A 24,187-nucleotide genomic window follows, 5' to 3' on the forward strand; every position below is an offset into this window, starting at 1 on the left:
TCAGAATAAAGGCCAAATGCTGCCCTCTGATGTGTACATGCAATTCCCACGTATGTATATTTCAGAGTAGGATTTGATCCTAAAAGAGAAAAGCAAATTGCTACCTGTCATTTAGTCATTTTAGTCTGCATGATATTTTTCTCTTAGATTTTAAAACATGTTTCGAATAACAACTAAAATGTTCATGACTAACATTTCAGCTATATTATGCCATAATTATCTAATCTATCCACAAAGGAATTTGAAAAGAGGAGAAGATAAAGAAGTTCATCATCATTGACTGACACTTTAAATATTTTTGCCAAGAAAATTCTAAAATAATTAATTTTAACAAGATGGATTCCATACCAGTTTGCACTGAGGTTTAGCGATTGTATCACATGCACACTCTAAAATAAAACAGAAATTATCATTCAGAAAAGTATCTTCCCATTTGCATTAAAACAAAAAAAAGTGTCAAACAGCACCAAGTAGTCACTACAGAAGCCCTGCTGGCTTTTGAAACATCTCCTGCTGAGCCCAATACTGTGGAGACAAACTGCACTTGACTTCTCTTCCAGCCTGACTCCCAATCCCAAATAAATGGATCCCATAGACCACTTTGCCGTGTAGCTATTAGAACTACTTATTTTACGATCTCTCTGAAAAAAAGAAAAAATCTGGTAGATTAAGAGATCCTTGCTTTGAGCTGGCTACTCCTCATTTCATCTGCGCACCAGCACCTCTCCATGGGAGAGGTATCCAAAACAGCCTGCACCCTGGGCAGGTTAACAGCCGAATAACTTTGATTATTTTGTAGCCTTCAGGCTAAAAGGCCACAGAGATCTTGCCAGCTCAACAGGATCTAACACAGTTAAAATGAAAACAGATCATTTTACCACATGTACGATATGGGCAACACTTTTCTGGGCTCCAAACTTCCACCAAAGACATCCCCACTGCACACTGGAATTCATGGCAACGATAAGTTTCACAAACTAAAAGAAAGAAAAAAATACCTTCAACATGTGGTCCTGTTCTTTTTTTTTTTTTTTTTTGATGAACAGAAACACAAACCACAGGAAATGAATTGCTCACTCATGAAAAGCTCTGGAGAACTCTGGGGTGGGATGGGACGGGGGGAGTTGTATTTAAAATTGTTTTACAATGCTCCATGTTGATCTCGATTAATCTCCACTGTACAGTGCCAGGAATGACCAGTACCCATACATGGCATAGATGTGTGGATGCTGCTTTATGAACATGATATTTTAAACATGACAAGTGTATAGGTTCAGCACTGGAGAGCACAGATTATATGCCCAACAGGAGAGATATATCTATTCCACCAATTATAGCACTGAACATTTATTACTAGGAAATTCAGTGCAGTGACTCTACTATTTTCATTTAAGAATCACCAAAAAAAAAATCAAATCAACTTACCACACTGGTATGCAGGGCAACATCTATCCGTAGTGTTGCCATCCACAGTAAGCACTTCCCCTTCCTGACATTTTGGTATCTGATCAGAGCAAATCCCACATGCTGAAGAAGACAGATTTAAATACAAGAAAGGAAGGGAACTGGAAATGTTATTGAGACATAGCACACAAGATCTTACTAACTATAACTGTATTTTGCCTGCTGAGTCACTCAGCTATCTTACAGCACCCTCAGTCTGCCTGAACATAAATACAGCACACCCTAGCCATAACTAACCCCTGGGGATGCAAGCCATTTGTTTGCTAAAGCCAGGGGTTTGCTATACTGAAAGAGCACTGCTGGGCTGACACCTCAAGACCTGCAGCAGGAGTTGAGAGCTCCTCCAGCCCTGGGGCCACAGCCTGAGCAGACAGCTCTCTGCCACCCACTGCAGCCCTGGGGCAGAGGAGCTCTCATCTCCCTGTTGCAGTGGTGGGGCTCCAGGTAGGATCCAGGGACCAGGTTTGCAATAACCCAAGGTTCATAATTGTGAAAGGTTTTATTGTGAGGAAATCTTTGATTCCCAACAAAAGGCTTTATCCCTGACACCTGTTGTCTCCCTCTTACTTGAACTTGCAGCAAAACCACAGTATTGAATTTTTGGTATCACAGGCATTTCTAGTTGAAAGATTTATGATGTCAAACAGGCAAAAGGACAACAGGTTGTGCAGGAGACAGCTCCACACTCATCACACAGCTTCCATGCTAACAGAGTGAGCATAGAAAATTGTCAGCAATGAAAATTTCTTTGGTACAAATGTATTTAAGGTTTGTCCCAGGTGGAAGTCCATTACTGAAATCCCAGCTATTTGACAGTTTTTCTTTAATGCCTTAACAGTTGCATGTAGCATACTGTGCCAGAAAGATTCACCCTGTGCTCCACTGAAATCAATAGAGTGCAAAAACAATGAGTATACTCGAGGGACACACACAGGACAGTTTATTGGCTGTACGGCAAAGATCTATACTGCAGCAAGCGGAAATCTTGCATGATGCCAAGAGTGTTATTTTATTATTGTTCTACAAGAATGGTTCTCAAACTTATTTGATCAGGCCCCCCTTCTTTGTGTCTGTAATCATTTATGCGCCTCCTTCCCCCACTGCAAGCACATATACCACAACTCAGTTCTGAAGGCAGCAGCACAGAAGTAAGAGTGGCAACGTTAACAGTGATATTCGTCGATATCACTTTTCACAGCAGACTTAGTGCCACATTGCCACTTCTGTGCTGCTGCTGCCACCCTGCCACCTCCAGGTGAAGAACTGGGGTGGAGGGAGCCTGAGACCAGGCTGCCTCTCGGTGAGGGAATGCGGGGAAGGAAAGCCCGAGCCCGGGTGGTGGGGCTCCAGCTGTCCCCTTTATATCCCTGCCTCACAGTTGTGCACAGCCCTTCTGCATGAGCCCCAGCCACCCAGGGCTGACAGCCAGAGCTCTTAAAAAAAATAAAAATAAAAAAAGCACACGGCTTACACCTCTCTTGACATATTCCTGTGCCTCCCTTGGCAGCCCCCCCACATTGATTGAGAGCCACTGATCTACACTATGTATGGACCCCACTGGCCCAGCCCTCAATCCCCAGCTCTGCTACAACATCATGCAGGGCTGTTTTGCAGCTCCCCAAAAACCCCCGCATGGGATGGTGCCTGCCATTTCCCTTGTCCTATAGAGACAACAAACAGTTTTTAAATGGCATCTGGGCTTTACGCACCTGTGGTGGATGCCCCACTGTAGCCTTAAATGGTAAATGATTATCTAGTTATCCTTGCCTATATGCTAACATGCACAGTCGCATTCAGTGAAGATATCATACCACATATATAAGATATGCAGCAGGTCCCCTCCACACGAGCAGCAATCAGAGTTTGGTCTTCTCGACAGTTCTGACTCTGCTCCACTGGTTCACACTTGTATGGGTCACATTCTAAAACAAGCACAAAACGTTGTTCGTTAAATGTCAATCTTTGGGAAAAAGTATGGTTCTCCCCCTTCCCCGTGAGAGCAAAGAGGGGAGGTATTATAGCATCATCAAGGCCAAGCCAATCTCAGAACATCGTATCTATGCATTTAGATTTATGAAATAATAAACCAAAAGGCACCTACATCCCAGACTCTGGACTCTTATGTAAATAACATTCTCTGTAACTGCTCATCTTCATCCCTTCAAGTAAGTACACCACAGAGGAAGGTAAGTAGACAACTACATCATGCAAACTGAGTGCAGAAAATAAAGAGAAGGGGAGAACCCTGGAGGAATTCTCCCTCTTCTTACCTAAGACTGGGAGGAGGAGAGCAGCTGAGTGGGGCTCCCTGAGCCATCTGGGTTGAGCAGGACAGTCACAGACAGAATAGCTCATGAGGTAGCACACTCATCAGCAAGCCTTACATTTGAACTAAAGATGGAGCTGCATGTGCTAACCTCAATGCCTGCTTCCAGGCACCAGCAGGCAGAGAGGAGACCACAGTCTTGCAACCCCAAGTCACTGGGACATAGGCCTTTAGAGCAGAGGAACACAACTAGGCATGTTAGTCATGCCCTTGCTCAGCACTCCACAGAGTGCTAGGTCACATTTCTGCCTGATCCTTGCACAGAAGACTCCTTTTCCAGTGCACCTGCACAAGATGAACTAGAATCCAGCCCTGGGTTTACAAGTGAAAGAGAGCTCTGTATACAGACATAATGATGATATCTGCACTGACATTTTTTCCCTGTGAAACTCAATCCATTTTTGCAAATGGTTTATAGTTTCACTCCAAAATTTTCACACAGTGAAATCCTGCAAGAACCTCTAATCTGTAGTACATAAGAACAAGTTTGAATATTGCAAAATGCTGTTATAATACAGACATTTCTGCCAAAAATAGTTCTGTTGTGTTTTTACTTCTTCATAAAATACCTACCACAAGTGTAATTGGGACAACAGGAATCTTCACGATAATAAGTGACTAGCTTTTCCAAGCCCTTACATTCAGGGATAAAGGATTCACAAAAGCTCTGATTACAAACTATTTAAAAAAAAAACAGACACAAAAAAGAAATGATGAACTTCTACAATGTTCAGTACAGGTCTCTTATGTTAAATGGAAAACATCAAGTTGTGTTTCTGGTTCATTGCTAAAGAACCCCAAATAATAATAAAACACATGCAAAAAGGCTAATAGTGGGATTTTCAAAAGGGCTCAGCATTAGCCTAACTCTCACTGGAAGCAGAGTTAGGCTAGAGCTGAGCACTTGTGAAAATCCAACTTTAAAAATCTATTCCCCATGGAGAACTCTTTGCAACAATCTAATCTCAATCTGTCATAGGCATCAACAATGATAGTAACTTGTAACCTTTGCTTTTGAATGTGGGATCTTCTAGAAAAGTATGGCTATAAAAAGTTTCCCTAATTCTGGTATGATTTTTTGCTACCAATTTACTTTGCAAAGATGGTAAATGATCTCTATATTTCTTCTAAATTAGGGATTATTCTGATGATATATTTTTATTGACTAATTAAAAGAATATATAGGCTCTAGCCTATAACTGCTTTCAATAGTTGCTATGTATGTATGTATGTATGAATGTATGATTCATTCAAAAAAGCAACAAATCCAGCTGCAAATTCAAATCCACATAAAGAAGCCAGCCAGCCACTATAAGAATTTTACTGCATAACAAACCAGCTCTCACCATTCTGCCCTCCAAAATAGCATGTATAGTATAAAAACAAACCATAGCAAAAAGGAAGTATGATATGCCAGAAAGGACACTTCATATTTTCATATCCTTTGTTAAGGATACTTACTACAGATCTTTTGAGGACAACAGGTCTGATCATCAGGAACAATCAGGGCCACTTCCCCAAAGCGCTGACAGTCTACATTGTGAATATCTGAGCAGTTGTATTCCACAGGAATAATGGTCTCATTGTCAACACATTTGTGCATGCAGCATCCGCTGAGGGAGGTTTTCCAAATCTCCCCTACTGCGTGGGGTGCTCCTGAACTGTCTGTGCAGGCTAAATTATTGCAATAGAAGACAGAAATGTTTAATGCTGTTTCAGAGTTGACCATCTTGTTGTTCTATGGCATGTGTGTGGTTGCAAATTAGTGTCTGGATCTGGGCTAATGGCCAATGCTGACCACTCCAAATGGAAGAGGGAGGATGGGTGTGAGTCAGTATAGCTGGGAGGACATGCTGCAATGCTGGAGCTGTCACTCCAGAGTACCCGTGAGTTAGGCATATGTCCTCTGGTGGTTCTTGCTGCAGCACGGCTGCCTCCACCTCCCACTAAACAAGACCAGTGGGTATACACAGCTAACTAATGAATAATGAATGCATTCTGGCTACTGTATGCTGAAAAGGAGCCTGAGAAAAGCCTAACGTGCTTAGAATATTGGGCTACTTTGCTTTGCACACTGAATGTTATGTACAGAATACAATATACTTACATGGATAAAATTTCTCAAGTGGGTCCCAATCATGAAAAGGAATCTACCCTCATGGATCCCTCCCAGTGGGAGTGGGGGGGATGGATTCCTTTGTGTGATGTGGGCCTAGGACATTACATTTGTAAAACAAGCTAAAAGCATCCTCGGCAAGAGCATCCTCCCATTGAGAGAACCTGAGTATAGTGGTGGGGCAGGAAGAGGCTTTTTTTTTTTTGGTTCACCTGGTAGAGCCACTGCATCCTGGACCACAAGAGCACTACTTTGAGTATCAGCTCAGATCATGTGTGGAAATCACACGGCATTAGCCCAGCCACCAGACAGGGAACTCCACTAATAAGTGAGGCCTGCTCAAGAATGTGGTCATCATTTGACAGATGGCAAAAATCAAAAAGGGGAGATCAATACATACCGCACTTCTCTTCTGGAATGCAGAGACCGGAGTGAACACGGTGAAGAGTGGTCCCTTCAGAACAGACACAGCCCTCTGTCAGCACTGAGCAGGACTCTGAATCCTGGGGAGTGGGCTCACCATTCTGACAAGTTCTTGGAATGTCACAGGCAGCTATACAGGCCTGGTAGGAGGTGTCTTCTGAGCAGGGAAAGGCTAACAAGGAAATAAAACATTTAAAATAGACCACAGTTTGAAGATCTATAGCACATAAGGGTATTGTCTGGTACAGAAGGGCACAAACAGGGTGTGTGAAATTCCCCTCTGTTACATTGATATGCATTGCTCAGCTCCTATATACAATCAGAAGCGATCAACAAATTTGCACAGAATTGTCAAGAGCAAACTTTGTAAACAGTTTAACTCATTTTCCCTCCCACATAACATTTTCCCCAGGCAAAAGCTAGCCTTTTGGGAGGCAGTGGGGAGAGGGCCAGAGAACTCTACCCCAACACACAATATCTTCTCCTACCAGTTCAGATTTTTAAAACATTTAAACATGTAGCTTTATCTTTTATTTATGTTTTATTGAAATAGTTTGAATATTTCCCAGAGGAAATGAAATGATAACTATCTTGATTATTGTAGCATCTGGCAAATCTTCATCAACTACACCAAGTTGCATGTGCAGGCAACCAAACTCAACACCTTTTCACCCATATGATTATGAATGGGATTACTGATATGCTGCCATACTTAGTAGCTATTGGTATTAATGATTCTGTTGGACAATACGTATTGGTGCTGTCTTTTTTATCCAGTACAAACTGCTTTTTCACGTTCTTCTCTTCTAACCACTGTAAATATGGTTACATGAGGCGCGTGCATTGGCAGTCGGTTTAAATGACAACGTCTAGTCTCTAGTTTACAGCATCTCACTTTGATGTAGTTCTGTCTGCAGAACACCTAAGATGAAATCCTTAGCTGGTGAAAATCAGTGCTTCAATTTTCACAAATTTACAGCAGGTGGGGATAACTCTTTTTAAAATCTCAAATCTTCTATTTTCACTTTCAGTACAAAACAACGTGCTTACTTTAACCATACTTCTTGAAAGCCATAGGAAAATGTCACTCTTCTTTCATATATTGTAGTTCTTTAGAGGTTTATCTGTGTTGACGCTCCGTACCTCGGGGGAACACCCAGCATCCCCTTGTTCATCTTTATAAAATGATTGTGTGGAATCCAATGCAAAGTTTGTCATGTTGGGTGTCTTCAGAAGGCTCATAATGCATTGAGCATGGTTGTTATAGTGATGTTATAGTAATTGTTACAGTAATGTTACAGTAAGGTTATAATTTCATGTATATAGTTATGAGGCTGAAAATATATCGTCATGGCTTAAAGCAGGCCCATGTAAAAACTCTCCAAGAACAGAGAGGCAGTTCACACCTCATCGGCGCATGGATGGGACATACCCAGCTCAGCCTCACAGGAACAATAGACACTGGTTTAGGCAGCAACAAAAGAATCTGTTAGACCCTTGAGGGAGTCACCCCCTTCCTTTGGGCAGTTTGGGACTGCAATGAAGTAATGCTCACCTGACTCTGATGGGGGAGAGGGGGCAAAGCCAAGAGGAAAGAAAGGACATGATAAAAGGGAGAGACATTTTGCCATGCTCTCTCTCTTCCACGTACATCTACAGAAACCACCACCACCAAGAGGCTGAAATGCTGATCAAATGAGAGAGCCTGACTGAAAAGTAACCAGCCAGCCTGTAGTGAGAAGCATCTACGTTTTAAGGACATTGAAAGTGTTAAGATCAGCTTAGAATGCATTTTGCTTTTATTTCATTTGACCAAATCTGACTTGTTATGTTTTGACTTATAATCACTTAAAATCTACTTTTATAGTTAATAAATTTGTTTGTTTATTCTACTTGAAGCAGTGAGTTTGGTTTGAAGTGTGCCAGGGGCTCCCCATGGGATAACAAGCCTGGTACAAATCAATTTCTTCGTTAAATTGACAAACTTATATAAGCTTGCAGTGTCCAATGGGCATAACTAGACACTGCAAGACGGAGGTTCCTAGGGTTGCGTCTGGGACCGGAGATATTGGCTAGTGTCATTTGCTTGCAAGCAGCTGGGGGCAGCTTATGTGCCAGAGGCTGTGTATGAACAACCCAGGAGTGGGGGTTCTCATAGCACAGCAGGGTAAGGCTGGCTCCCAGAGTGAAGGATTGGAGTGGCCTAGCAGATCACTGGTCCAGACAACACCAGAGGAGAATGTCACACTGTGCTGACCCATAAGTGAGAAATTTTATTAAATGAGTGTTCTGGAAGTCCATTGTCCTGCAACGACCAGCTCAAAGCATTGAAGGGAAAGATTTTTAGTTTTTAATAATGGTCAGTCTCCTTAGTCTAATGATTTATATGATTATTGTGTGTACATATTTCCTAAAGAATCTATGGTGGCAAGGCTACTAATGTTAGCCTAAAAATGGATTGTTATCTTCTTGGTCTGAGAGCTGTGGGGAAAGGACATGGTTCTAAAAAGTTGTGTTGTGGCTCTGCAAGTCTGCAGTGTCGTCAGCATAGAGTGCAGCATGCTCACTACTCCCCTCGATGTGATGATGCCCCACCTACACAAAGTTGCTAACTGGAATGATGGCCATGATGGGAGGTCAGAACTCAATTCACAGTGGGAGTGTTTGCTGAGGAATGGGGACGGTTCAAATTAAAGCAAATACCCTAAAGGTTAGTTTGAAGAGGGAGTTGATCTTACTCAGCTCATCACTACTAAAAATACTCATGATACCACACAGGAAATATCCATCATGCCCTTATAATTACAGGATTCTGGGTTCTTAAAAACTGGATCACAACACATCTCCATCTAGTGACCAGAAAATATGAAGACGACTTCACTGTTTTTGCCTACTATGTACCCCCAGCAGAGGTCACTATGGTATAACAATAAAAGAGGATGATGTCACTTCAACAAGTTTCAAATACTTGACTATATTTCCAAACTTATTTTGTGAGCTCTATAGTAAAATAATAATTTGCGAGTAAGAACAATATCAGTTGAGAAAGTTACCAACAATACAATCTGCTTTATAATTCACAGTTTTCTACACTTGGTCTGTATTTTTACTTAAAAATCCTTGCCTGAAAAACCAGTCCCTTTTATTTACAAAGATATCACATATGCCTGTATGAAAGATTTTTTATTTGATTTCCAAATATTGTGTGGCTGTTTATATATATATATATATATGTGTGCGTGTGTGTACACGCGCATATATATATATATATAATAAATAATAATTTATATAATAAATATATAAATAAATATCATATATGTCATGATTTTAAAGTACTGTTTTCCACAGAACTTTCCCTGTTCCATTTCTATTATATCATTCTCCTGGGCCATGCACTTCTTCATCCACAGCACCTACAGATGGTAGCTGTAATCCACGTATATTCATATTGGTATGTAAAGACCATATTTGTCTGTGATGCATTCTTTCATCCAGGATCCTCTTCTCTTGCTCCAGTTAGGGCCCTTTACTTTCCAAACACCCTCTTATTGCTGCAGTCCTTCCTCCAGACAAAGAAGGCTGGGTGCACCTTTTTTCAAAGCTCTTTAGTGTGAATCTGAGCACGGTCCAGAGAGGATCAGTCCAGAGCAACAAGAAAAAAAAATTTCCATTGCTCACTCTCTCCTGCAGCTAGCTTAGCAGGCTACCACCTGTCTTTGTTCTAGTTATCTGTCTAGATTCTAGGTGATAGATCATTCATCACCATGACAGCTGAGCACGTATTAAGCTAGAACTCTGATCCTAAATGCATTGTGATGCTGCAAAACAGGCAGATCAGCTAACGTGATCTATTTCTATAAACACACCACACTAAAACACATTGCATTATCTTTGACTTGCAATAACTTATTCTTTAAAGAAACCTCATGCAATACAACTTAGAACACAGTACTTACAGCAGTAATCTGAACTTCTCCACTTTATGCAGATATTAAATTTGTTACACATGGCCACATAGGCAGCCAGTGCTATACAAGGATTCCGAATGTATTCCACATCTTGAACCCACAGGTCACAGAATAATTCAGGTGGAACCTAATAAATAATAAATACATGTGTTAATGTTGCACAGTGAATGTACCTTCATACAGTGATGAAATAGGGTGAATATCTCCACTACTTTGGGGATCCTATCAGGCAGTTATACGAGCTAGTGATAGGGAAATCACAAGGTCTGCCAGGCTCGACTGAAGGTACAGAAGAGGCATTGGGCTCCCAGCCTTCCTGAGTAAATGAAGAGGATTTATTTTCCAAGAGCATCTGAAAATGAAGGTACCTGAATGTAAAGAGAATGCAGGGAACTCTTATTTTCCCTGAACCAAGTAATTTGGGATGCTTAAGGCAAAAACTAATACTTCCCAATGGGAGGCACAATCATTATTGTCATGAAATATCTCATTCTCTGTTTTTCTTCCTTTCCCCCCTAGATTTCCATCTAGATGTTAGCATCTCATCTAGCAGTACCCTCCTATTTCATGTGTGAGAATGCAGGGTATCTAGGTATAATCTCCTTTAGAGAGAGAGTCACCTAGAAGCAATGGTAAATTTCCAGTGCCTGCTCTTGGACGGTTGGGAGAGAATCCAGACGACAGCTGGAAAGAATGGCAGATGGGGACACACAACAGCATGTTACCTACCGCTCTCATTGGTTTCCAAATATGTTTCTACCCTGTAAATGATTTCCCTCCACAGTTTGTCAAAAATATGGTTTTGTCTAACTGGTGCATTGTGTGTTTGTTATTTGCTTTAACGTGGTGCCAAGTGGGGCTATTGTGGGATAGATGGATTGGATGGCAGATGGAGTTCAGCTACCAACCTTGAGTATACAAGATCCAATTCACCACTATGTTATTCTATTTCTACACCAGTGAGACTCCATTGTAATAATTAATTATGTAAGAAATTTAGTAGATTGTATTGAATCAGGCTCACCCATTGAAATGAGATAAGGCCTGGAGGTGGCAGAAGGCACCTCATAGGTTTGTTCCTTCAGAAAGGTTCCTTGGCTCCTATTGAGTAATGCTCAGCCAACGTGGAATGGATAACTCAGGTTGCTCTAAGTGCTGGATGTGTCATAAAAGGGCTTTAATTGCACAGTTTGCACAGACAATGATTATCATTTTCAAAAATTCCTATGTCCCATTTTCACTTAGAAATCTAAGTCTCATTGAAAGTCAACAAGACTTAGGCTCCTAAATGCCGAAGTTAGTTTTGAAAATGGGACTTAAGTGACTGGGAAAATTGTACCTTATGTCATTACGTATCCCATGACAGCTTTACATGCCGCCTTGACGAAGAGGATTGACTATTATGCTTGTCCATGGCCTGCAGCTCAGTCAAAATGTACCATACATTTGTTCATGAGTCTGAACAATCATGAGCATATTTCACTCTCTGTGCAGTATTAAATTGGCTGCTATATACTGGCTGACCGTGAGCTGGCAATGTTGGTCTTTAAAACACATTAAAGCATAACCGCTGGCTACTGAGACCTATTTGAGCCTCAGACCTTTTCTCCTTTATCTATATATATTGTATTCTTAGAATTACCATTATAGGACCCACATTTATTGTCTTTCCCTCTCATACCTTTCTAGCACTTTTTGTCATAAATCTACTAATCTACTGTCATCTGTTTTATTTTAAGTGGACTGTTGTTGTCTTATATGATGCAGAAACATGAGTGCCTTTAGTGGGGTCACTTTCAAATAAAACTGTTATTATTAATATTAAACCCACATGGCAGCCACTGATTTTGAATGTCAGCTGCCTTAACGCAAGTCTCATCTTGATCAGCTCCATTCTTCAGTTAATTTTCTAACCTACAACAAATGGAGAGCTATAATAGGATGCACATATACCACTCATGAAATTTATGATGCATTATTGCATTTAGCTACATTAAAAACATCATATCAAATAAATAAAAATCTATCAAAATTAAATCTCTCAAATACAGTAAACCTCTGAAATAGTTAACGTACATAAGGATGACAGCTACTGAAGGTCTGGTTCAACACCAAGCTGAAACACTTGGAACAGTCCATGACTGAACAATTAGTTTCCTGGTGCCTTTCTTCTCCAACATACTTTAATGTGCTTGGCACCTGCCAGCTGTCTATAAAATTCGATGGAGCATCAGTTTTGCTTAAAATTGTTCTGTTGGGTAGCATCAGGTCATTTGCTGAGCTTCCATCACAGAAACCTGCATATGATCATAGTAAACAATATGTTAGCACTGTTGTGGGTTGTGCACCTTTTTATCTTCATCCATAACTGAAGTTCAAATACTTTATCTAGCTTTTCTGATTAAAATCAATGAGCACAGAGTTTGTCTACACTCACTGAAAGACCTGCAGCACTGCCGTGGCTGGCCTGGGTCAGCTGACTCAGGCTCACAGGGCTCAGGATCCCACGCAGGGAAGGTCTCAGATCTTGGCCTCCAGTCTGAAGTCAAACCTCTGTCCTGAAATGTACTGCCCTGCAGCCTGAGCCTACAAGCCCAGGTCAAGACCAGGGCTCTGAGACTCATTGCTGTGGGTCTTTTATTACAATGTAGCCATGCCCCCAATATTTAACTAGATACACAGCATATTAGTATCAGCGTCTAACAAAATGTGGCAGGTTGCTAGTAGGACCCAAATGCACAACTATTCATCCGCAAACAAGTTAAGCAAAGTGAAAGTAAGGAAAAGATATATTATTTTTGAAATGTAAAGGATGGAAGAAAGAAGGGACACAAAATAAGAAAAGGCAGAATTCTGCTTGGGTGTACCAAAGGTGGGTGAAGCAGATGTATTGCATCTAGAGCCTCCAGAAGGAATTCTCTACCTACGAGTTCTTAGGTACTAAGGAACTTAATATGGCCCCCATTAACATAATAATTTTGTGCTCAAAATCTTTAAAGTATATAGTCTCACAAACCCCTATTAAGTAAGAATTCCTCTGGATCCTCCTGGCATGGACTTCAGAGCAGTAATTAGGTCACTCATCAGAGGTGCCAACTTTGTGATTTGCCCGGGGGTGCTCAACCCCCACTCTGCCCAGGCCTCGCCCCCATTCTACCCCTTCCCCGCCTCTTCCTGCCCCCACTCCTCTCCCACCCCCCAGCTCCTCCTACATGCCGCTGAACAGCTGATCACCTGCACGTGGGAGAGGAGCTGGTCAGGGCCTGCTGGCAGGCAGAAGGCACTGGGAAGGAGTTGTTGGGCGGGGCTGCCCGTGGTTGCTGAGCAGCCACTATTTTTTTTCCCCGTGGGTGCTCCAGCCCCAGAGCACCCATGGAGTCGGTGCCTATGTCACCCATACAGAACGTGCAACTTGCGCCCTGCTCTGCAGCCAGTGAACTCTACCACCATTTGCTGGCAGTTAACTCTGACACGCACATGAGAACTTCCATGAGAATGTTAGTAGAGAGCTGGGACTAACACCCCACACCCCCACGAGACTTGTCAGCCTGTGTGTAAAGGTGAAAGAGGAGGAGCCCTCCACAATCTGGCCAGTTTGCCATAATGTACTGTAGCCCAAAGCAGACATCTGCCTATAGCATAAACCATCCATCCTCAACATAAACTGGTATCACTGGCAGTCTGTGCTCAGGAGAGAGTCACATCCTGAATGGCATGAAGATTGAAGGAAGGGATGCACTGATCCACTGGAAGAGCTGTTTAGGGCAGGTCAGAGAGTGACTGCCCATGCTCCAAGCATTCAGTTTCATAAGCACTAAATAAAAATTCATTAAAAAAATTCAAAGGACATAAAAGCAGCTCTCTGTTTAATTGACAATGCAAAAAGTGTAAATGTCATTGCGGTATAAAAAGGAGTTCCTGTGAAATGCCTAGACATACTTATCTGACACTGTACTAACTTTTACACACTGTGACAAAGTTCCTCCTCTACCTTGGTGGGTCCTGCGCTTATTGGCGGATTTTGCTCACTTCAGAGATTCACAGCAGCCCTCAGTTTGGCCACTTTGATGGCTCAAATCTGCCGTTCACTCAGATAACCTCATCACTGGCCAGCATGGAGAAAAAAAGAGTCAGAACAATCCCCGCTGTTTCTGTTGATCCACCATGTGGGTTGGGGACCAGCTCAGAGACCTTCACTTCTGGTGGAAGCTCCGTTGTTAGGCCCGGAGTTGGGAGTTTGGGGGGAACCTGGGCCCGCCCTCTACCCTGGGTTTCAGCCCAGGGCCCTGTGGACTGCAGCTGTTTAGAGTGCCTCCTGGAACAGCTGAGTGACAGCTACAACTCCCTGGGCTACTTCCCCTTGGTCTCCTCCCAACACCTTCCTCCTGATGTCTGTTAATGCTTGTACTCCTCAGTCCTCCAGCAACACGTCCTCTCACTCCCAGCTCCTTACGCGCACACCTCACTAACTGGAGTGAGCCTTTTTAAACCAGGTGTCCTGATTAGCCTTAATTAATTCTAGCAGCTTCCCAATTGGCTACAGATGTCCTAATTAGCCTGCCTACCTTAATTAGTTCTAGAAAGTTCCTGAGTGTTCTGGAATAGTCCCTGTTATCTTACCCAGGGAAAAGGGACCTGCTTAACCTGGAACTAATGTATCTACCTTCGACCACTCTTTTGTAGCCATCTGGCCTGACCCTGTCACAACACACACACCCAAACATGCTGCTACCTCTGGGCTGAGTTGAACACCTATAAGCTGAAGAGATAGCATATTGAAGCGTAGCTTTTGGCATCCACAGAAACATTAATATCACTCCTCAGCTGAAAAGAACCAGTCTTTTCTACATTCATTTCTCAGAAAGAAGCATCACATTTCATCTCTGTTTTTAAACTAAAATAGTTGGGAACCTTGAAAGATCTTGGAACGGGGCAATATTGTGGCAAGCTGGGAAAGATTATGGCAAGACATCTGGTCAATGTGAAATGGTGGGGTGCTCCATCAATCAGCTCTGGAAGCTATTTTTGGGGCCATCGACTATAAAAAGCAACATGATGGATAAATCCACTATCCCTTTTTTTCTAGGAAGCAATGTTTGTTGCAAAGAGCTTTTAGAAAGTTCTTTTTTCTCACAGTCTCTGCACTTATATGAACTAGTTCCAAAGAGATTTGTCCAGTAATTCAAGAGGGATCTAATCCTTTCTCAATGAAAAGAAAATTGGCTCTATTTTATCATTTTTCACCCATACATGGGGCCAGATTCTTCTCCCACTGAAGCCACTGGCAAAACACCTATTGATTTCATTGGTAAGAACAGGCCTTTGGAAAGAAGAAATCTTTTGGAAGCTGCAAATAGTTCAGCCAGAAATGAGTTTACCCCATGAAGCTTTTGTCATATTAAGGAGACCTTGTGAGGAGATTTATTAAACAAAAAGTGATGAATATGATGAGACTCGCAAGAGTTACTTTCCGCAGGACTATTGTCCAATCTGGCAGGTCTCTCCCACCTTCACATCTTGCACAGGTGGGGAGTAACTCGCATTGTAAAAGAGATTAATCAAATAAAAGGCTGAAGCCTCACTGAGATGCTCAGTAGGCACTCAGTTTCACTAAGTTCTGCAGCCTGGCCAGGTTGCGTGGCTATGAAACACTAGTGTAATTCAGACTCTGCCTTGCCCCTCATCCCACAGTCAGCAGTCTGTGTTTGGGAGGGTCAGGGATGAAAGTGGGTCCTCTGTATCCTGTGTTGGGGTGTGATCTCCCTGCTCCCTAAGTAATATTGGAAATGCAGCTTTCAGCAGCAAACAGACCGAAAGATCTTCCCACCTAGGACATCAGGGAATGGGGGTAACTCATCCCACTGTGACCCCTCCAATTCTGAAACATGTCATTGAAAAGCTCCTATTGAGGCACCCAATCTCCCACTATCTTCCTGTCTCCTTCAGGCAATGAGCCTCATGATCCTCCCCAAGCCCATGATGCCTCAATAGCTACTATTTGTTTGCAGGGGAGGGGCAGAGGGTTCTCTACCTGATCCCCCTATTGGGCAAATCCCTATTGTCTATGACAGAGCTTGTTCCAAGACAGATACTTTGCCACCAAGCAGGAGCACCAAATAGCTCCTCCATGTGGGTGAAGTGGAGAAATCAGGAGCCATAGGGGCAAATCTGTCAGGAAAATATGGAGCAGTCCTCTGCAGCAGAAGGGCTTGAAGCACAAGCCTAGAAAGAACACTTAAATGTCTTGTACTGTTGTTAACAGGCAATGTGCACTGGAAATGTATTGCTGAGTTCTCTCTGAGATAGCAATCAGGCTAGTAAGACAAAGAAATCCTGCAGGCTAAATCTAATCCTAGGCCAAATGAAATATTTTATCTTTATCTTCTTGATTCTGTTTATTCTAAGTAAAATGGACATTAAAAAAGGATTAGGACTAAGTCAGAAAAAAGGAAGAAAACCAGAATAAAGTGAACATAATAATCAATTTTAGACTGATATTAATTTCAAGCCCCCCTACTCCATTTGGGGCAGATTATTGTCTGTAGGAAATGGAACTTGACTAAGCTATCATTGATATTTGATACTGTGCTACACATATTTGCCCTTTCTGAAACTGGCAAGATAGAGTAATGATGAACTTTGTATTCCTGATTTCAAGCTCTGCTTTACAGCAGAGGATAATTCAAATGTCAGAGTGGATTTTTATATCAATGTATATAATGCTATAGACCTAACATCTCATCCATACAACTTCCAGAAAGAATGAAACCATGTGTACATACCATAGAAACCTAATAGTGATCATAATTTAAAAGTTATTAGCGTACACACACACACACATATATACAGCTCTGAACTAATTCAGCAACGACATACATACATACAACTCTGAACTAATTCAGCAACAAGATCAACCTAGACTGGTTCTATGAAGTTAATAGCTATCACTATCCCTCCCATTAAATAAATACAGTGAAAGTATTTAGAAAGTGAAAATAGCAAATTGTATTTCCTTTCTGATGGATAGCAAACACTAAATCTATTAATGACCTCACTTGATGCCAAGGGTGGCTTAATGTAAGACACATTTCATCCTTATGACTGGGCTATTTATTTGGACATTACTTCAGTGTTTGTGCCTGTGATTCAAATAGCCTAACTCCAAAGGCATAATTGCAAAAGAAAAAACAATTGCACTTCAACAACTGGGCATCAACCAGCATTTCAACAATTAACCTGGTTAACAACAGTTTTATATTTATACTATCTAAATTGTTCTGTGATCATCCTTTTAGGCTCCATACCTACACCTGGAAGCTTGAACCTGCTCATGGTATTACTTGTAACCAGGAAAAAGCTTCTCCCTTCTCCAGCAAAGCATTTGAACATTTGAATGCTTACAGTACTCTCTACTTACCACATAGTCCCAAGGCTTTTGGTTCACTGGTTGTATTTGACTCTATGATCACCACACCCGTGCTGTGAAACCACTGAATCCTGATATTTGTTGGTGTCTCAATTACATACATGAAGCCAGTGTCCTCAATTTTAAATCCATATTTTCTAACTGTAGGCCAGGCATATCTTGAATTTACAGTTATCTAAAAAGATGTTATAAACAAAGGCACAGCAGTAATGCGAACACCTCATTATATTGGAAGCTATTCTTCTACTTTATGTGATCGCTAATGTCCATGAAACTTTTGGAATGAAACATGAACTGGTTTTGTTATTCATTGGAAACACAGTCCAGGTTTTCCAAAATGCCCATGGTCTGACTTTTAAACCAGTCTAGCCCAATTTATGGTTTCAAGAGACAGGCATGCAAAACCTAGTCAACTCTTTTGCCACGCAAAACTCGGCTGTTGCCATAACAAACTTTGACGGTTTGTACAAAAGCACTCAGTGAGGGGGCTAAAATGAAAATGTTTGATTCTTTTCAAACAACTTTTAAGTCACTGATCTTTTGAGACTGCCCCTATGGTTTCTTCATACAACTTTGGCAACATATTTGACTGTAGTATGGGGTGAGTCCCAGGTTCAAAACTAACTTTTCACAACTGGGTTTCTTCTTTTTAAAAATATACTTTGAATATATATACACACAAGAAAAAAGCTCTCAGTTAGTTGCTGTTGAAATGACCATCCTATCACTAAGGGGGATCACCCATCTAGGATCAAACTACTGGAACAACTGAACATTTCAGATAATAAAAAGCTATTGTTTTATGGAAATGTTTTCTGTAATAAGAACAAAATAGGAAATTATGGTAGATAAAATTGATTCTAAATGAAATAAAGCTGTTCAAAATTTCTCACACACTTCTCTTTAAGGGGAGATGAATGGAACTATAAGGGCACCCCCAGGAAAGTGAGGTATGTCCAGCATGACTGTAAATGGGACGGATAAATGAATGAATGAAGAGCCTTATTAAAGATGCATGGCTCTCATTTGCTGTGTGCTCTGGTTCATAAATGGACCCACCCATTTCAATCCGTTGCTTCAATTTTACGAGTTACTTTCTCAAATTTCAAATTGTTAGTATTATAGAAACTCTATTGTGCATGCAGAGAAAAAGACCAATGAGCAAGTGTGTAACTCCTATTTGGAGGTACCAGAAAATTTCTGACAATCTATAATGTTAATAATTAAAGCAGTGTAAAAGAGGTTTATTATGCACCTATCTATAATGTGTAGAAGAAAAAACTGTGTGATCATGGGGGACTTCAGTTTGAACAACATATACTTGGGGTGCTCATGCTGCCAATACCAAAACATCCTAGGGATTTCTAAACATCATATATGACAATTTCCTAATTCCAAAAGAGTTGCAGCCAGCACCGGGGAACTCTATATTAGACCTTGTCCTGACAGAAAAAGAGGAACTGATCACAGAACTAAAAGTTAATGATAGCATAAGTGCAAGTGATCATCATTTGATCACATTTATAATGTGCAAACAGAATAAAGTCCAGAACCTTAATATATATATACATGGTGGTTTAATAGGGCCAATTTCACAAAGGTGAAAACAATTCTGAGCCAAATCAGCTGGAAGGAATAATTTAATCAGAAAAATGTGAATGATAATTGGGAAACATTTAAGAACATCTTAGATGCCTGTAATAGGGTCTACAAACCACAAACTGAGCAGAGGAAGAAGGGGGAGGAAAGCATCTCCTGCCTACAGGCAAGCAGCTTGACACCCCCCCCCACAACTGCCAGTCATGGAGCAGGCACCCACAGCTGCAACCAATAGGGAAAACAAAGCCTGCTATAAAAAGAGAGAGCTCAGAGAAGGAAAGGGAGGTAGAAAGGTCTGGGACAGTGAAGGGGCAACAGTCCTGCACTAGGCTATCTTCAGAGAGGCAAAGAGATGAAGTAGACTGCTAATTAGAGGCCAGGGGCCAAGAACTGTCCTGACCAGTAGCTAACCAAAGAAAGCCAGTCAGGGGCAGAAGAAACCCTTCAAAAGACCAAATCAATGACTGGTAACAATGCCCAAAAAGCCATAATCCCACAATTGAGGAAGAAGCCTGTGCTGGTTAAAAAAACCCAACAACCTGGTTTCGAGAAGTGAAGGTAAAAAATAAAAAAATCACTTACAACAAATAGAAGAAAAGGGAGATTGATAGTATTGAATATAAATCAGAAGTTAGGAATTGTAGAAAATTGATAAGGGAAGCTAAGGGATACAAGGCGAAAGCTATGGCCAGCAGAGTTAAGGAGAATAAGACATTATAAAAATATATTAGGAAGAAAAAGAATTCTAATAATGGTGTTTGTCCATTACTAGATGGAAATGGTAGAATTATCAATAATAATGCAGAAAATGCAAAAATGTTTCAATAAATATTTCTATTTTGTATTAGAGGAAAAAGAGATGATATAGGCTCATCACATGGTGATAACACTCTTTCCATCCCACTAGTATCTCTGGAGGATGTTAAACAGAAGCAATTACAGTTAGGCATTTTAAAATCAGCAGGTCCCAGATAACTTGCATCCAAGTGATTTAAAAGAGCTGGCTGAGGAGCTCGCTGGACCATTAACATTGATTTTCAATATGTCTTGGAGCACTGAGGAAGTTCCATAAAACTGGAGAAAAACTAATGCTGTGCCATTTTTAAAAAAGTCTAAACGGGATGACCCAGGTAATTTTAGACCTACCAGTCTGACATGGATCCCAGGCAAGATAATGGAGCAGCTAATACAGGACTTGATTAGTAAAAAAACTAAAGGAAGGTAATATAGAAAATTAGAAAATATAGAAAATCAGCATGGGTTTTTGAAAAATAGATACTGTCACACTAACTTGATATCTTTTTTTTTCATGAAATTACAAATTTGGTTGATAAATGTAATAGCGTTGACATACTATATTTGGACTTCTGTAAGGCATTTGACTTGGTACTACATGACATTTTGGTTAAAAAACTAAAACAATATAAAATTAGCATGGCACACATTAAAAGCTGGCTAACTTACAGGTCTCAAAATATAAACGTAAATGGCAATTTGTTATCAAGCGGGTCTTTTTCCAGTGGGGTCCTCTGAGGATCAAATCTTGGCCCTACTGTATTTAACATTTTTATCAATTTACCAAGGATAGTGGTGGATTCTGCATCACTGGCAATTTTAAAATCAAGACTGAATGTTTTTTCTAAAAGACATGAATTATTTTGGTGATGTTCTATGGCCTGTGATGTACAGCAGGTCAGACTAGATCACAATGGCCTTAAAATCTCTGATTCTATTAAGGGGAAAGTAAAATACTATGTAAGTAGCAAGAGAATACCAAATAAGTAAACAAACAAACAAAATCCCCAGTAACTTACATTTCTGTTTAAACGATCAACGATTATTTGATTTGATAAATAGGTTAAATTCAGCATTGCCAGGCACATTGAAGTCAAGTTTAAGTGACCCTGCAGAGAAAGCAAAATTTGTGAACTTCAGTTAAGATGTGAATAATTTTTACATGCTAATTATGTAGTATTTTTAAGTAATGGAACATAAGGGGCATTTTTGTATGTTCAGTTTTTGAAAGAGGAACACATCTGCTGAATGAAGTTTATACAGATTAACTAAGAACTCTTTATTTGTATGAGCTATGTTTGTGGGATAATGTTCATTTGAATAACATTCCTTCAGGATGTCTACAAAATAAAATTGCCAATTTATTATGTTCTAGAAAACTGTGTTAAGCCATCACATTTCAAAAAGCTGAAATATTAGGGGTTCAGACACAGCAACACCACTGATTTGGGGCATGGAAAAGAATCACATGAAGAGGAATAGAAAAGATTCAAACTGTTTGCCTTAGAGTAGACACAAATATGAGAGGGGAAGATAAATATACACAAAATAACAAGTTTTCTAGAAAAGTCGTATCAGGAATGTATGCATAATTCTATTCACCCTCTTGTAACACAAGAATTAGGGATATTCAATTGATAGGTAGCAAATTCAAACATCATAAATGAAAATAATTTTTCACATACTGCACAATTAGCCACTGGAACTCATTGCCACAAGTTTCAGAGTAGCAGCCATGTTAGTCTGTATTCACAAAAAGAAAAGGAGTACTTGTGGCACCTTAGAGACTAACACATTTATTTGAGCATATGTCAGTCTCTAAGGTGCCACAAGTACTCCTTTTCTTATTGCCACAAGGTATCATTGAGGCCAAATACTTAGAAGGGTTTATAAATGAGCCGGATATTTATATGGATAACAAGAATATCCATTTATAATAGTAAGATTGGGGAGGAAACGAAGAGTTTGGGAAGAAGTACAAACTCTCATGTTTCAGGTCATAAGCCAACATCTAAACTATTGGGGATCAGGAGAGAACTATCCCAGGGGGCAAGTTCTCCTGTAACTGCTTCCTTCAGGATTTCTTGCACTCTTCTCTGAAACAGCTGGCACTGGCCTCTGTTAGAGATTAGATACCGGACTAGATGGACTGCTGGTCTGATCCAGTCTGGCAGTTCCTATGAACCTTTGTCTTTGAAGTTTGGGTTTGGCAATTTTGCAATGCAGAAGTCTCTGCATTACCTGTTGAGATTCATATATTGTAAGATGTTGGTTGCCTGCAAATATATGATAGGGTGAGAGCCCAAGGGGTGTTCAGGTGTTAATTATCATCCTGCAAGACTTTATACAACAGAACGTAGAAGGGATCACTATAGTCTGTTTAATTCTAAGTACAGGAGTTTCCCACAGTAAAGCCATATAAAGAAAGATACACAAAGTTGGCATTTACTCTATTGAAGTATTTAACACATTATTATAGACCTGGATATTTGTGTGTGACACACATATATGTGTAATCATTTAACCTCTCAATATTTCAGTTTTGCCATCTATACTATGAGGTTAATACTAACTAACCAGTAACCCAGCAGTAACATCATTAGGAATTATGCTTAGGCAATAAGGTGAAAAAAGAAAAGCACTATACTCTTTTAATCAAAGATATTTAAAATGTATTTTAATAATCTGTAATTTAAAAATCCCATATTACTTTATGTATAAGCATATAAAATAAAAACTTTGTAGAGTATACTTTTATTCACTGTACTGTTTAACCTTGTTTAGCAAGCGAGAGTCATAAAGAATAAAAACAGAGTTAGTTACCATGTTGGTATTTCTACAGTCAAGAATATGGATGGTTATAGTTTCATCTTGAGTTTGGCTAACAATGTAGGCTGCTTCTTTAAATAAAGCCAAATGATTCCCATCAAAGGTTACAAAGCTCAGATCAGAGAAAAATGTACAACGACCTGGTTAAAAATAAATAAAATAAAGGCATTTCCTAACTTATTCCATTATTTTGGTAAGCAATATAAAACATGCAAATAAAATAGCATAGATGTTTGTATGATTTAACCTTATTTCCTCTACGGGTTTACTAACTCAGAAAAACATTTTCAGCTATTTTTTCCCCCCTAACTATCAGTTAACTACAAATGGACAGTAAAGAACTAAATTCTGCATGTTTCAATAGGAGCCTCTTGCAGGCATCCAAGAACAGAATTTGACTCGTGTGACTAATACAGGTCTAGTCTGTGGATTTTCATGGACCACAAGCTCCTAAAAGCTATGAAGAGTAGGAGTCACATTGGACCTTGAGTTGCTTCCCCTTCTAGTCTTGCTGCGGATGGGAAGCTCTAGTGGAAAGTTATCTTCCTTTCCAATCCTGCTAAAGTATTTGTGCTTCAAAGGGCCCAGAGTTCTACTCCCAGACATTACAAATCAAAAGACCCTGAGTAGTTACTTGCATTGCTTGTCCTCGCACCAGTTGTGTGCTACTATGGATCTAATACTGTTCTCACTTAAGTCAACAGAAGTTTTGCCTTTGACTTCAGTAGTAGAATTAGGCTTCTATGCTGTATTAAGCAATGAGTAACATGGAGAAGGTGTATATAAACTCCATCTTCTATTCCTACTCCAGAGTCCAGAAAATAGAAACTTTAATTCTTAATCTGTTTATAAATTCAATAATTTGTTATAAAACTGAATTAATGTAAGTACTGCATAAGTAAAACTTACATGCACATTCCCATTTTGGGCAGCATTTGTCACCATTGATCTGAACAGCAAGCCCTAGAACTCCACAGCTGGGCTGAGTTGCATTGTAAGGGCAGTTCTGTGACTTGTTAACTTGGATTAGTTGTCCATCCAAGCAAATGTGTTTTATGCACTCATTCTCTGTGATTGGCTAAGGCATATTTAAAAGACATAGGTTACCATTCTTATCAAACTAAAGACACAACATTGCAGAATGCTTACTGAAAAGACAAGTAGGCCTGATTTTCAGAGACACTGAACCCTCACAAACCCCAGTGAAGGCAATGGAAGGTGTCGGTGCTCAGCACCACTGA

General features: G+C 40.3%; 1 protein-coding gene across 2 annotated transcripts in view; it reads right to left on the minus strand.

Moving 5' to 3' along the window:
- OTOG (otogelin) overlaps positions 1-24,187 on the minus strand; it is a 173,636-nt gene that overhangs the window by 19,819 nt on the left and 129,630 nt on the right. For both annotated transcript variants that reach the window (XM_038405412.2, XM_038405411.2), the window contains exons 37-49: positions 23,856-24,024; positions 22,941-23,086; positions 21,137-21,226; positions 17,715-17,898; positions 12,374-12,594; positions 10,286-10,424; positions 6,307-6,501; positions 5,252-5,464; positions 4,364-4,468; positions 3,276-3,386; positions 1,426-1,527; positions 879-977; positions 349-389 (exon numbers count right to left, since the gene is read on the minus strand). In XM_038405412.2, the coding sequence (XP_038261340.1) occupies positions 349-389; positions 879-977; positions 1,426-1,527; positions 3,276-3,386; positions 4,364-4,468; positions 5,252-5,464; positions 6,307-6,501; positions 10,286-10,424; positions 12,374-12,594; positions 17,715-17,898; positions 21,137-21,226; positions 22,941-23,086; positions 23,856-24,024 (1,815 nt within the window). The remainder of the gene's footprint in view (positions 1-348; positions 390-878; positions 978-1,425; positions 1,528-3,275; positions 3,387-4,363; positions 4,469-5,251; positions 5,465-6,306; positions 6,502-10,285; positions 10,425-12,373; positions 12,595-17,714; positions 17,899-21,136; positions 21,227-22,940; positions 23,087-23,855; positions 24,025-24,187) is intronic.

This window comes from Dermochelys coriacea, chromosome 6 (genome assembly GCF_009764565.3).
Source record: "Dermochelys coriacea isolate rDerCor1 chromosome 6, rDerCor1.pri.v4, whole genome shotgun sequence".
Classification (NCBI taxonomy): domain Eukaryota; kingdom Metazoa; phylum Chordata; order Testudines; family Dermochelyidae; genus Dermochelys; species Dermochelys coriacea.